Source organism: Mus caroli, chromosome 1 (assembly GCF_900094665.2).
Source record: "Mus caroli chromosome 1, CAROLI_EIJ_v1.1, whole genome shotgun sequence".
Classification (NCBI taxonomy): Eukaryota; Metazoa; Chordata; class Mammalia; order Rodentia; family Muridae; genus Mus; species Mus caroli.
The window spans coordinates 29,310,679-29,323,903 of record NC_034570.1 but is presented as its reverse complement, the minus strand read 5'-3'; the positions used below and the strand labels follow the sequence as shown (position 1 = coordinate 29,323,903).

Genomic DNA, 13,225 nt, shown 5'->3' with positions numbered 1-13,225 from the left:
GAGGCCAGCCTGGTCTACAAAGTGAGCTCCAGGACAGCCAGGGCTATACAGAGAAACCCTGTCTCGAAAAAGAAAAAAGAAAAGGAGGGCCTTGAGACTGGGGACCTATACAAATGGCCCTTTCCTCAACTGGCTCTTGCCCATTGACCTCATCTTCTCAGCTCAGGGTCAAGGTTCTCTTAGCGCTGCACCACCGTCTTCACTGGGTTGGGGGTCACTCAAAATGACCATAGCCCAGAAAAATAATGGTCTCTGTCAACTTCAGCTTCTTCCTCTTCAGAGCTGAGTTCCCTATGCTGAGGTCTGAGGAGAGCCTAGCAACACCGTCCTCATTTCTGCTTCCACCTCTGTTTTGAGAGCCTTGCTGAGAGGAAGCCTTGGTCTGATCCAACCCTCCCCCTGTCATTCAGGGTGCTCTTTGTCACATGAGCCTTGCCACTCCACTTCTGACCTTGGGTACGGCCACCTGAGAACAGAGAGGAGAGGCCACTGTGTCCCCTGGGTCCTACTGATGCTGGCATTTGGGGCACCAAGCACATGCATCCTGAATGCAGGTGCCTGGCGGCTGGGATTGTCTCTACAGTATGTGGCAAGACCAAATTCCAAGGGAAGATCTATGGCGGTCAGATTGCAGGGGCTGAGCGGTGGCCGTGGCAGGCCAGTCTGCGCTTATATGGCAGGCACATCTGTGGAGCAGTTCTCATCGACAAAAACTGGGTAGCCACCGCTGCCCACTGCTTCCAAAGGTGCGTGTTCCCTCCCTGGGCCCTTCTGCTGGAAAGGGGTGCAGGAGAGAGTCACTAGGACAAGAGGAGAGGCTTGAAGGATATACAGCAGCCATGTCCTTCTAGGCTGTGTTCTGGGATAGCTTGCTGCCTGCAGGAGTCCTCTGTGCTGCTGCCCTGACCTTGAATGGTGTCCTTCACCTGGATTATCATCCTTGCTCATCACCCGACACTATCTTCTGCCAGTCTGGGTCTCCTATTAGAGGGTTTCTCACCCTGGGGAAGTCTTCTTCCCTTCTCTGAGATTCAGCTAATAAGTGTAGCTATCGTGATGATATACACATTACTTTTAAACAACTAACTGGAATACTGCATCCTGCATCCTCTGGCTGAGGGCTCTCTGTAAGCTTCATCCAGGGCATGTTTATTAGAAGCTCATTTGAGTTCAGGTCACCCTTACACTGGAGCATAGTCCTCTCCAGAGGGACCCTGGTACCATGTGTGTGTGTGTGTGTGTGTGTGTGTGTGTGTGTTACAGTGGAGCATAGTCCTCTCCAAAGACATCCTGGTAGTGTGTGTGTGTTCCTGTCTTTCCTGTAGTGAAGGGTGTTACTATTCCCAGAGCTGGAACTATCTATGTACTAGCAGGAGGACACATTATTGCATATGGGTTCCATACATACGCATATGGGTTTATAGACATATGCTGGCATCCATGTGTGTCAGGCCCGTCATGGACAGTCACATGGAGGATGTGTGAGAACCACCCATCAGGAAAGGCCATGTCCCATAGATCAGGAAGGTATATCAAGATGCCATGAGACATACAAATGGAGGATCCCTAAAGAAAGCAGATTCAGCCATGGGGAGTGGGCATGGACGAGAGCCTCCTTATAGTGGCCATGTAGCCTAGAATACAGTCTGTGTTCCAGAAATGGTAAGTTCTCATTTATCGTTCCATTTCCTCCACAAATACACCTCAAGTGCCCATGGTTATGGTTAGATGGGAATATGATCTTGAATGCATCCGTGTCTGAGAATTGGGGTATAAGCCATGTTCGCCAGGAGGCAGGGTCTTTAAGAAGGCCATACACGTGTAAGATAGATCTGGGCAGGGTTGAGTGAGATTTTTCTCCTCCCAGAGGAAAGGGTGCAATTTGATAGAACTCTGCTGGTCATTAGCTTGGCAGCCCTCTGGATTCTAGGATACACAATGGCTTTGGTATCCTCAACAGTGTGGGATCATCCTGCCCCTCAAGAGGAAACCACCCATGTGTTAGGAAAAGAAGGGGACACCTGAAATGAGAAAAGAGAGGATCTGGTGGCCTGCAGGGCAAGAGACAGTCAGGGAGGCAGCCCTGAGCCAACACTTACAGGCCCTCCTCTTCCTCCTCCTGCACTAGATCTCAAGAACCAAGTGACTACCAGGTCATGCTAGGCTACACCGACCTGAACAGTCCCTCCAGGTACAGCAGGACGATGTCAGTGCAGAAGGTCATCGTTCACAAAGACTACAACAGATTCCACCCCCAAGGAAGTGACATTGTCCTGCTGCAGCTGCGTTCCTCTGTGGAGTACAGCTCCCACATCCTCCCAGCCTGTGTCCCTGAGGAAAACATAAAAATCCCCAAAGAGAAGGCCTGCTGGACAAGTGGCTGGGGCCATCTCAGGGAGGACGGTGAGCACAGGTGAAAGATAGGAGGGGGAGGGGCAAGAGCCTGGAGGCCTTTCCAGTGGTTGTGAACCCCAGTTTCTGGTTCAAAAGCAACTCCCCCTTTCAGATTAGAAGTGTAGGCTCTCTGACTCCAGAGCTCTGACCGCTGCAAGGCTCTCCACTGGCCAGGAAAGACACCTGGCATCCTTAAGGAGATGAGAGCAACCTTCTCTCCCTGACATGGGACAGGTTGCGGTGTTCAACTGGGGAGCATTCTCCTCCGAAGCTTACTGCCCATCCCTTAAGGCCCAGAAGCCTGTTCTACCAGCTCTTACCAGCTGTCCCGCACACTTGGTTCCGAGATCTGGTCACCTGGGCACCGGAAGTCTTAGTGTTGGGGAGTGACATTCTCCTGGCCTTATTCTCTGAGCAACACAGGATTGCGACTATCTCTCTCACGATGCCTCATGTCAGATATCCTGTCATGCAGACACGATGTCAAGTGTCCAGGATGACAATGCACAGGTTCTCTGCGCACACCATGCAGAGGGAACTCGGTGCCTGTGGACTCTGGTGTTGTGGGCCACAGGAAGAGCCTGCTGACAGCAAGGGACAAGTCTATAGGTTTAGACTGAGAGCACAGAATTCCTGGGCTGGGGTTTCCACACAAGGCTAAATGCTTTCAATCTAAGACAAGATAGCGGTAAGTTAAGTAGAAGAGAAGGTGAATTTGACATGAGATTTAGGGTCACAGTCTGGCCAGCAACAGGGAGGCTTGGAAGCAGGACCTTCTCTGAGGTGGGGGTTAGGGCCCCCCTCCCTTGCCCTAGCCTCTAAGTGTCTGCCTCACAGGCTAGTCTCCAGGACAGTGGTCAGAGGCCTTAGAAGGGATGCACTATCACTCTCTAAGGGGCTGTGTCAGGGCAGATGGGGTCTCCAGGTCAGGCCAGGGGGTGAGAATGGAAGCACAGAGGGGACGGCCTGGGCGGGGGCAGCTCTCAGAACCTGAGAGTCTGGACCTTCAGTCGTCCTCTGTCATGACCTATCCTGACCACAGTTTCTGGGCCTGGGGACAGGCTTGGGTTTGCTACCTACAGGCAACCCCTGGGCACCCTTGAGGGATGTGAGCCATGGACCCTGAGCGCAGTGAGCCACACTGCTGTTTCTCTGCTCCCATGGAACAACCCAGGCCAGATCTGGGAGGGCACCTGGAAACATAATCCATGCCTCCAGGCCCTGGATGCTCCTTCAGCTTGGCCAGTCCTCTTGTCATTCTCCTTCTGGCCTGTGTCCTAGGCCACTGCTACACCCAGGGTCCAGTGTCCCTGCCTCCAGCTGGGGCCCCGCAGGCCAGACAGAACTGTTTGAAAGCTGAGCCCCTTCCTTGGCTTGTGTGTTCTCAGGGTATAGTCTCAGTCCCCTTGCATGGTGAGGAGGCTCTGCCTGGGACCCCACTGTGGTTGCACCCAGTGTTCCTCGGCCCCCACATGGGGACCTGTACAGTCGCCATGACTTCTGCCTGGTCCTGCCTTCCACAGAGCCTCATGTTTGCCCTTGCTGCCATATTTCTTGGTCACCGAGTGCCTGCTGTGGCCTAGAGTGGCTGTCCCCCAGCATGGATCATCCTGGAAGGGGAACTTGGGGCAGGGTCTTCCCTTAGCTGTGTCTCAGATCTGATTCCCCTCTCACAGTACGAATTCCTTTGCCTAATGAACTGTATGAAGCCGAGCTCATCATTATGAGTAATGACCAGTGTAAAGGATTTTTCCCACCACCAGTTCCGGGATCTGGTAGAAGCTACTACATATACGATGATATGGTGTGTGCTGCTGACTATGACATGTCAAAATCCATCTGCGCAGTAAGTGCAACCTGCTCGCTCAGGCGGCTTAAACAAGCTTGCCACCTTTGTACCCTTGTGCTGTCTTAGCCGCTCTCCTTCTGTGTCTTCTCCAGACCTTGTCTCCTCCATTTCTTTGTGTCATTGGAAATGGCCATCCCTTATACTGCCTGAGGGATTTTTAGAAATTAAAGACAGTGGGTTCATGAGATGTCTGAGTGGGTAAAGGCACTTCCCCCCAAGCCTAATGGCCTGAATTTGATCTACCACTTGAGCTACATGGTAGAGAGAATCAATCCTTGCAAGTAGCCCTCTGGTTCTACATCCATTGCACACGCACATGCACACATACACACACAAGTGCATGTGCACACACACATGTAAAATGGATGAATAACATTTAATTAAAAATAGAAAGTTGATACACTGATGTAAACAGCACCCAAAACCTCATACCCCTTCCCTTTCTCTCATTCCTAGAATGGTCCTGTCTTAGCTTTAGAAGAATTATGAGTCCATGCTGAGACTTTACCTAAACATGCATCATACAGGGTGCAGGCTTTTGCCCTGATTGCCTTTTAGCCAACAGGATGCAATCCAGCCATGCCACCATCAGGATACACTACATTCTTCCTTATTCATTCTTATCCTCCTGGCATTTGGCAGTTTCTATGAAAGGTCTTTGCAATGGCATTGTCCAGAACATGCTAGAGGGGCTATCATGCTAGCAGTAGAATCACTATGCCATGAGATATGCATATGTTCATGTCTTACACATACTCCAGGCATTTCTCCAACGTGGGTCTATAGATCTGCACTCCCACCAGCAGCAAAAGGTTAGGTTGCCCCATACTGCAGCATTTCTTCAGATCATATACCCATTTCATTTAGCCATTGGTTATGGTCTTTCTTTTTCTTGTTCTTTTTGGTTTTGTGTTTTCATGTTTCTGGAGTGTGTAGTCCAGGGTGGGCTCAGTTTCAGAGAGCTCTGCCTGCCTCTGCTGGAGTGCTGAGACTAAATGCATGTGCCACCACCGCCCGGATTTGTGTGATTTTTCATTTGCATGTTTCAGATAACTAATGAAGATGGAAGTGTCTTTGTTTATTTTTCCGATTAATTCACAAGGCTGTTTTGCCACCAGTGGGATCAGGTGTCTTTCATAATGACTCATAGGAGCTCCTAGGTTTGGGGCATGAAGGCATCACTAGTTGGTAGGGGTGCAGTCTGTATAGTTTACAATTAATGGTTGGGGAACCGATGCCGGAGAGGAAGTGGGCAACCCAAAGTGTCTCATGTGGTCTCTGCTTTCTCTGTCTCTTTTGTTCTGTTCCCTTGACTGTCCTCTGAGCTCAGAAACCTATGACTCACATCTTATGTGTACCTTTGCTGTTCCTCAAAATGCCAGATAATTCTCAATGTCTCCTTCCCAGACCACTGATCATCTCTCTGTCTATCGGTCATCTAATCATCTATATCTGTCATCTATTTATCTATCTATCTATCTATCTATCTATCTATCTATCTATCTACCTATCATCTATCTGTCTATTTATCTATCCATTATCTATCATCTATCTATCTGTTTATCTATCTACCATCCATTATCTGCCCATATGTCATCTAATCATGTATCTGTCTGTCTATCTATCATCTGTCTGTCTAGAAGTGATCTTACTGTGTTAGCTCAGGTTGGTCTTCTAATCTTTGTGCCTCTGCCTCTGGAGAAACATGATTGCATGTATATAACACCCAGCTTGCTTTGCTGCGCACATGTGAGGGTCAGAGGGCACCTAGTGGTAGTTGTTTCTCTCTACATTGTGATTTCTGGAAATTGAACTCATCTCCATACAATTACAATATAGAGAAAGGGCCAATCCTGTGTGCTGAGTGGCTCCACCCACCGACTGCCTAATCAGTCCTTTTACTGTACCCTGCCTAGGCCAAGCCTGTAGCCCTGTCTCGGAGGCTCCAGAACCTTCACCAGGGCCCTTGCTTCCCTGCTGAACACCTGTGTCTCTGCTCATAACTTGCCACAGTCAAACCTCAACAATTCTATCTAGTCTTGGCTCAGAGAAGCCCTCTCAGGGCCTGGTTTGTGCATCCCCTTGAGGGTTCTTCTGTCATCTCTGCAGCCCACTAACCCTATGTAGGGTCTTCCAGTGTGTGCCCACAACCCACCGTGTCTCCTGAGCACTCTGTAAACAAAGACTGTTTTGGCATGTTTCGGCACAAGGTTGGTGGGAACTGTGGTTTGGGGTGGGGTTTTTTTTTGGGGGGGGGTTGGTTTTGGGTTTGGGTTTTGTTTTGTTTGTTTCTTCCTGATCCTATTTTTTGGCCTATGAGATAGGAATGTTTCTACCCATGATCCCAGGGACCTTCCCATCTCAAGTTTTTGCTGAGTTTGGTGTCTCTCCTGACACCTCACAGCTCCCCATGACTCCACCCTGGCTCCACCCATGCAATGGCCTTTTTTTTTTTTTTTCCTGCTCAGCACATTCTACAGTTTGTCATCTTCTAAAAGATGCTCAGTCAAAGGGCTGAAGATTCCCCAGTAACGTTATTAAGCAAAACACAAAGGTACATGTGGGATGCTGTGCTAGGGACAAGGGATTCAGCCAAAGATTACAGGCTGTGCCTCCAGGTCAATTAGTCAATTACCAACCCTTTGGGACTTCAGAGATATCTCCCACATAGACAGAAGGGCAGAAAGCACATATCCAGCTCTAAGACTCCCCACCAAATGGTGTCCAGGGTCCCCTTCCTTGGCAGTTTTGTGGAATAGGACTCCAGGGCCTTCGCTGAAGATACCGACCCAAGGGACTGCCTGTGCTTGGATTTTTTAAAAAATTGCTTAAATGGTCTTGATGAGGTACACAGACAGCAGAGACACCTGGCATCCATTGCACTCTCTCCATTCCAGTCAGTGTCTGTCACTCCCTGGATCACTCTTCGTGTCCTCTTTCTTCTCAGGGAGATTCTGGGGGCCCCCTTGTCTGCTTACTGGAAGGCTCCTGGTACGTGGTAGGGCTGACCAGCTGGAGCTCTACATGTGAAGAACCGATCGTCAGCCCCAGTGTCTTCGCCAGGGTCTCCTACTTTGACAAGTGGATAAAAGATAACAAGAAGTCATCATCCAACTCAAAGCCAGGGGAGTCCACTCACCATCCAGGATCCCCTGAGAATGAAAATTCCGAGGGCAACAATAAAAACCAAGGTGCTGTCATCAGGCTGACGGTCTGCACAGCCCTGCTGCTCTCCCAGGCCCTCCTGCAACAGTTGATTTAGTTCAGGGATCTGTGATGGAGCTACGGGGTCTTAGACAGCCAGAATGTCCTGCAAGCCACCTCACTGAGCACTGTCATTCATTCCTCCATCAGTATGCCACACTTGCCCTGGGCCAGGCAAAACAAAGAATGAAAACTAAAGAATAAAACTAAAAACTAAAGAAATTTCTGACTTTTTTCTGGCCCATCAACACCACTCCAGAGCAACACTCTGCAGAAGCGGTTTCCAGCTGCTCAGTCCCAGGAGGCCACATCCTCCCTAGGCAGGGAATGTGGATGAGATATCCAGGAAGCTGGTCTACAAACATAGAAGCCAAGTCACTGCCCATAGGCAGGTGAATTTCACAGTCTCTGCCCCTTAAGCCCACCCCTAGCCCTTAAGGCTGCTTGTTCTTTCAGGAGAATGAGCCACTGTATCAGCCAAGCCCTCACCATGCAGCTGCAGCAGCCTGTGCTCCTGGAACAAGCCCCAGGTTTGGCATAAGGGCATCTTGCAAGCCCAAGGTCATAGTAAAACTTCTAGAGAGTTTGACAGTGAACTGTGAGGGCCGCTGAAGTCTGATATCCCAGTAGCAGTCCTCAAAGCTCTTCTGCAAGGGTCAGCAGTCATCCTAACATTACACTTCCATACTCTAAGCCCACCACTTGCTTGATAAGCCCACATTGCTTGTGGGCTTGCTTCAGCTGGCATTAGCTGAGGCTTGGCAGACCTGGGAGTGGCTGACTTAGCACTGAGCTCCCTGCAAATCTAACTGAGTAGCTGCTTGTATTAACAAATGCTAATTATGTTCCCCCCCCTAAAACTGCTTTCAGGAGAGTCTGCACGTAGCTTCTGGGAACCTGCCCCCCAGTTGGTTCTGGTTGGTAAATAAAGATACCAGCAGTTAATAGATGGGGAGAACAGACAGAGGTGAGATTTTAGTATTCCCAGGTTTGAACCTGGAGGAGAAGAAGGAGGTAGACCATACTTTAGGAGAGTGTGCCAGAGAAGAGACACAGAGGCAGGGAAGCAAGGAGACCACTGTGGGCTCTGGGCCAAGAAAGCCTGGTCCACAGGGCTGCACAAATGGGTCCAGAGCGGCCAAGATGGAACATAGAAGTTAGTAAGTAATAAGAATTATCAGTGGGAAGTAGATTCTAACAGCTGGGAGGCTAGGAAGTTGCCTAGCTATTGTGCTGCTTAAGGCATAGTAAAATATAAAGGCTGTGTGTGTGTGTGTGTGTGTGTGTGTGTGTGTGTGTGTGTGTGTGTGTATCTTTCATTCAGGAACATAAACCATTGAGGTAGGTAGTAACCCACACCAGGATTTACTTCTTTAACAATTAATTCAACATAACTGTGTCACCACACCCTATTCAACCTGTATGGGAGCTCCCTAAGGGCTCCACACCACAGTCTCCACTCTTCAATGTGAACTGTAGATAAGGAAGACACTGGGCTCTTGGAAGACCCATAGTGCCATGAAATAAATCCAGGTGCTTTGGGCAATCCTTTCCAACCTTGTTCGAACATCCCTGGCCCACCCACTCTTATGTGCAGTTCAAATCCCTTTACTGCTGATGTAAAGATTCCCAGTGTGCAACCTGTCCCTTTTTCCCTGTCTGCAGATTCCCCTCCCTCCTTCCTTTTCTTCCTGTGCCTAGAATGAGTTCTAACTCTATTACTAAGTTCCGTCTCTATTACACAGCTGTGACAAAATAACCAAGGAAATCCATGCAAAAAGAGGCAAGGTTATCTTGGCTCCTGGTTTCAAAAGTTTCAGTGCTTGGCACTGTGTTTTGCCATGAACATAGTGCCAAGGAATGCCATATAATGACACCATGCAACAGACCTCAGAAAAGAGGTTTATTGGTGCAGTAATATGCAAAGGGCCCCTTTGAGCAGAGGAGGAGGAGGAGAAGGAGGAGGAGGAAGAGGACAAGGAAGAGGAAGAAGAGGAGGAAGAGGAGAGGGGAGGAGGGGGAAGAGGGGGGAGGAGGGGAGGAGAAGGAGGAGGGCAGAGGAAGAGGAGGAGGAAGAGAAAAGAAAGCAGGTCGTGATGACGCCAGGCTTTATAAGGGGTATGGAGCATGCACATAGGGAAAATACATGACTGTGGTGACAGTGGACACATGTCACATTGACTGCTAGTGATGACAGGGCTGCTGCTGGCACTAAGTTACTCAAGCTGGGCATTAAGCAGCCATTATGCTGAGGTCAAAGTCTAAAGCAGGGGATAAAATAATAGGTTTGACTATGCAGGAGAGGGGATGGCAGACAAGCTACAACCTTGAAGGAATGTTGACTCACCTCTATCTCTTCCTATCTCCAGGGGTTGAGTAATTGTGATATGTTTTCTCTGGGTTTATACCATGTTCAGTGGGTGTTGAGAACTAGTAGAGCTTACCAGTAACACTCATTTCCCACCTGGGATCCCATGAGTTTGTGATATAGAGATGAAAGGCCCCATTTTTTTCAAGAGAGAAAAGACTCAGAGTGAGGATACATGCATAATACCTGTGGGATGGTTTGCATATGCTTGGCCCAGGGAGTGGCACTATTTGAAAGTGTGGCCTTGTTGGAGTAGGTGTGTCACTGTATGGTATGGGCTTTATGACTCTCATCCTAGCTGCCTGAAAGCCAGTATTCTGCTATCAGTCTTCAGATGAAGCTGTAGAACTCTCAGTTCCCCGCCTGCACCATGCCTGCCTAGATGCTACATGCTCTCACCTTGATGATAATGGCTTGAACCTCTAAAACTGTAAGCCAGCCCCAATTAAATGTTGTCCTTATTAGACTTTCATTGGTCATGGTGTCTGTTCATAGCAGTAAAACCCTAAGACAATCTGATATTGCCAAGACCATTATAGGCAGCCTACATATATGTCTGGCCATTCTTTACGGTAGCCTTCTGTCTTGTCATAGAGGAAGCAGACACAAAGGCCATGGGTTGAAGGAGGAGGGACAGATACAGAGGTGACAGGAACTGTAATCAGCTCCTGACAACCAAAATCCAACAATGCAAATATCTCAGTGTCTAACATATGGGACCCACTCATGATCTTCTAGGCTCAAATATGCCTGAACAGCTTCATTTCTCTGACTGTCACCTGTAACACACACTGTTTTTTAGGCTCAAGCCTCCACTTCACACATGCTGTCATCTTTGGTGGTCACCCCCATAAGCCTACCGTGTCCAACATATTGGTGTTCCACGGCAACTGAGGCTGCAACTTCACCAACAGCCTCCTGGACTCTCTGAAACAAGGCCAGCCATGATGCATGATTTCATGCTTCAGCATCTCTCAATCACCCCTTTGATCATAGCATTTTCATGCAATTTAGAAGTATCTTCACCAAAGGCCTCTTACCTCTCATAGTACCAATGTTCCATGTCCCTTTCAATTCTGTGGCTTACATGTTACTAAAACCAATAAAGATCAGCTCATTAAGCTCTAAGAACTCAATAGCTTTTCCAGACCAAATGCTTCCCCAAATCAATACAGTTGGGCATATCAAATTAAAACCCCACTCCTGGTACCAACTTCTATAGAAGTTACTTTTCTGTATATAAGTTACAACACCATGACCAAAAGCAACTTCTGGAAGAGAAATTTTATTTTGGCTCATGGTTCCCGTAGGAGAGTGAGTTCGTAATGCCAGGGAAGAGTAGTAGCCAGCAGATAGTCCGCACAGGAAGGTAAGAGATTATTTCTTCACTTTGTTCAAACACAAAGAAAGCAAACAGGAAGTATGGCAAGGCTTTAAAGCGTCAGTGAAAACTTCCTCCAAAGGCTGTACCTCCCCCCCCCCATAGCCCCCATAAATGGTGCTGCCACCTGGGGACTAAGTGTTCAAATATGTAAGCCACTTTAAGAGACATTTCTCTCAGTGTTCTGGGTTACACTGGATGATTGAAGAAAGAGGGTCACTCAAGGATGAATTCAGGCTTTGCTTGCAGCAGGGAGATTCAGCCTCTTTGGACTGAATGCCACCCAAAAGTATATTTAGTGATTGTTACACAAAAGTTGTTTTTTAGGTAAAACAAGTTTCTCAAACCAAAGCCCCTGATCAAATCTATGTCTCTTGAAGGAAGACATCACGCCCCTGCAACTTAGTCCTTACTGTGCACTGTCTGCGGCACTCAAAAATGCAAGACATTCCAGGTGTGCCAGGAACGCCTGTGACCAAAGTCATGCAAAGGCTGTAAAGCTCCTTCAGAAAAACAACCCTACAGATACCAGAAAACAATCACTGTTCTCTATAATGACATCTTCAAGGTCAAAGGACTTCTAGAAAACAACTATTTCATTCTAATGTTTATCGGAGATACAATGATATGTATCTACTAAAGTTGCACCACATTCTACTCCCAGGCCCCTATAGGTGCAAGGTCATGTGATATGCAAAATACATGTAGCCCAACTCCAAAAGTCCCTATAATCTATTTCAGTCTCAACGCTGTTTAAAGGTAATCTCTTAACTATAACCACTGATAAAATTCAAAAGCAAACTGTGTACTGTCAAGACACAGTGGCACAGAATACACCCTACCATCCCAAAAGTGAGGAACATATAGAAAGAAAATACAGGACCAAAACCCTATACCTCCAGGGCCAGTATCTCTAATTCCAAAGGGCTTTAGATGGCTTGGCTCATCCAGCTTTTAACTCTACAACATGCATCTTACTTGGGCTGGTTCTACCCTCTCTAGGAAGTTCTCCTTGGCAGATATCTCAGAGATCTGATATCTCAAATATCTTGGGGTTCTTCACCTCAACTGAGACTTCACCTTCAGAGATTCATTCACCAAAAGCCTCTCGGGCCCTCCTTGCTTCCAGAGCGTCATTCTTCTTGCATCAGCTCCAACATGGTCACACATTGCCTGGTCTCAGTGGTTCTCTGAAAACAAGGAGGAAGAATTCATGTCTTCCTCACTCTTGCATCTTTTAAAATCCCAAAGCCAGTATCCTATGGATGGCATGATCCAGTCAGGCTGCCAGCCTAGGATAGAGTCACATTAGCAGCAACTTCAGTATACAGTTGCTTTCTAGGAACAGAACCTGTAGCTTCTCTTTCACAGAGGTCACCTGGGTACTGTCTTGCCCTCCAGGTACTTTCTTATTGTTCTCAAGTAGAGTACGCGTTTCCGTTATGATGTTAACAGTTCCAGCATCTCTTCAGCACATGCCTTGACTGTAACATGAGGCTACCTAGAGCTCTTTTTGTTTCCAAACTGTACAGTTTTTATATTTCTCTCTGTTCATTATAGGTCTGAATCTAAGTGATCAGTAATAACCACTCCAAAGTTTTGCTCTCTTAAAATTTTCTCCATGGGGGCTGGAGAGATGGCTCAGAGGTTAAGACCACTGACTGCTCTTCCAGAGGTCCTGAATTCAATTCCCAGCAACCACATGGTGGCTTACAACCATCTGTAATGAGATCTAATGCCTTCTTCTGGTATGTCTGAAGACAGCTATGGTATACTCATATAAATAAAATAAATAATTAAAAATTTTTTTCTTCATCAGAAAATAGAGCACTTTGCTTTTTTAAATTCAAAGATTTTGTTTTTTTTACTCTGTGACATTCACACAATGTATTTTTATCATATTCCCTCCCTTTCCCCAGCTCTTCCTAGATCTCTCTCTCTCTTTCTCTCTCTCTCTCTCTCTCTCTCTCTCTCTCTCTCTCTCTCTCTCTCTCTCTGTGTGTGTGTGTGTGTGTGTGTGTGTGTGTGT

General features: G+C 47.6%; 1 protein-coding gene across 1 annotated transcript in view; it reads left to right on the top strand.

Annotated features, from left to right (window-relative positions):
- Positions 1-7,669, top strand: part of LOC110294063 (serine protease 40) — an 8,165-nt gene extending 496 nt beyond the window's left edge. Inside the window, exons 2-5 of the mRNA XM_021162076.1 lie at positions 584-746; positions 2,129-2,403; positions 4,071-4,240; positions 7,191-7,669. Of these exons, the coding sequence (XP_021017735.1) occupies positions 584-746; positions 2,129-2,403; positions 4,071-4,240; positions 7,191-7,505 (923 nt within the window). The 3' untranslated portion in view covers positions 7,506-7,669. The remainder of the gene's footprint in view (positions 1-583; positions 747-2,128; positions 2,404-4,070; positions 4,241-7,190) is intronic.
- The last annotated feature ends 5,556 nt before the right edge of the window (positions 7,670-13,225 follow it).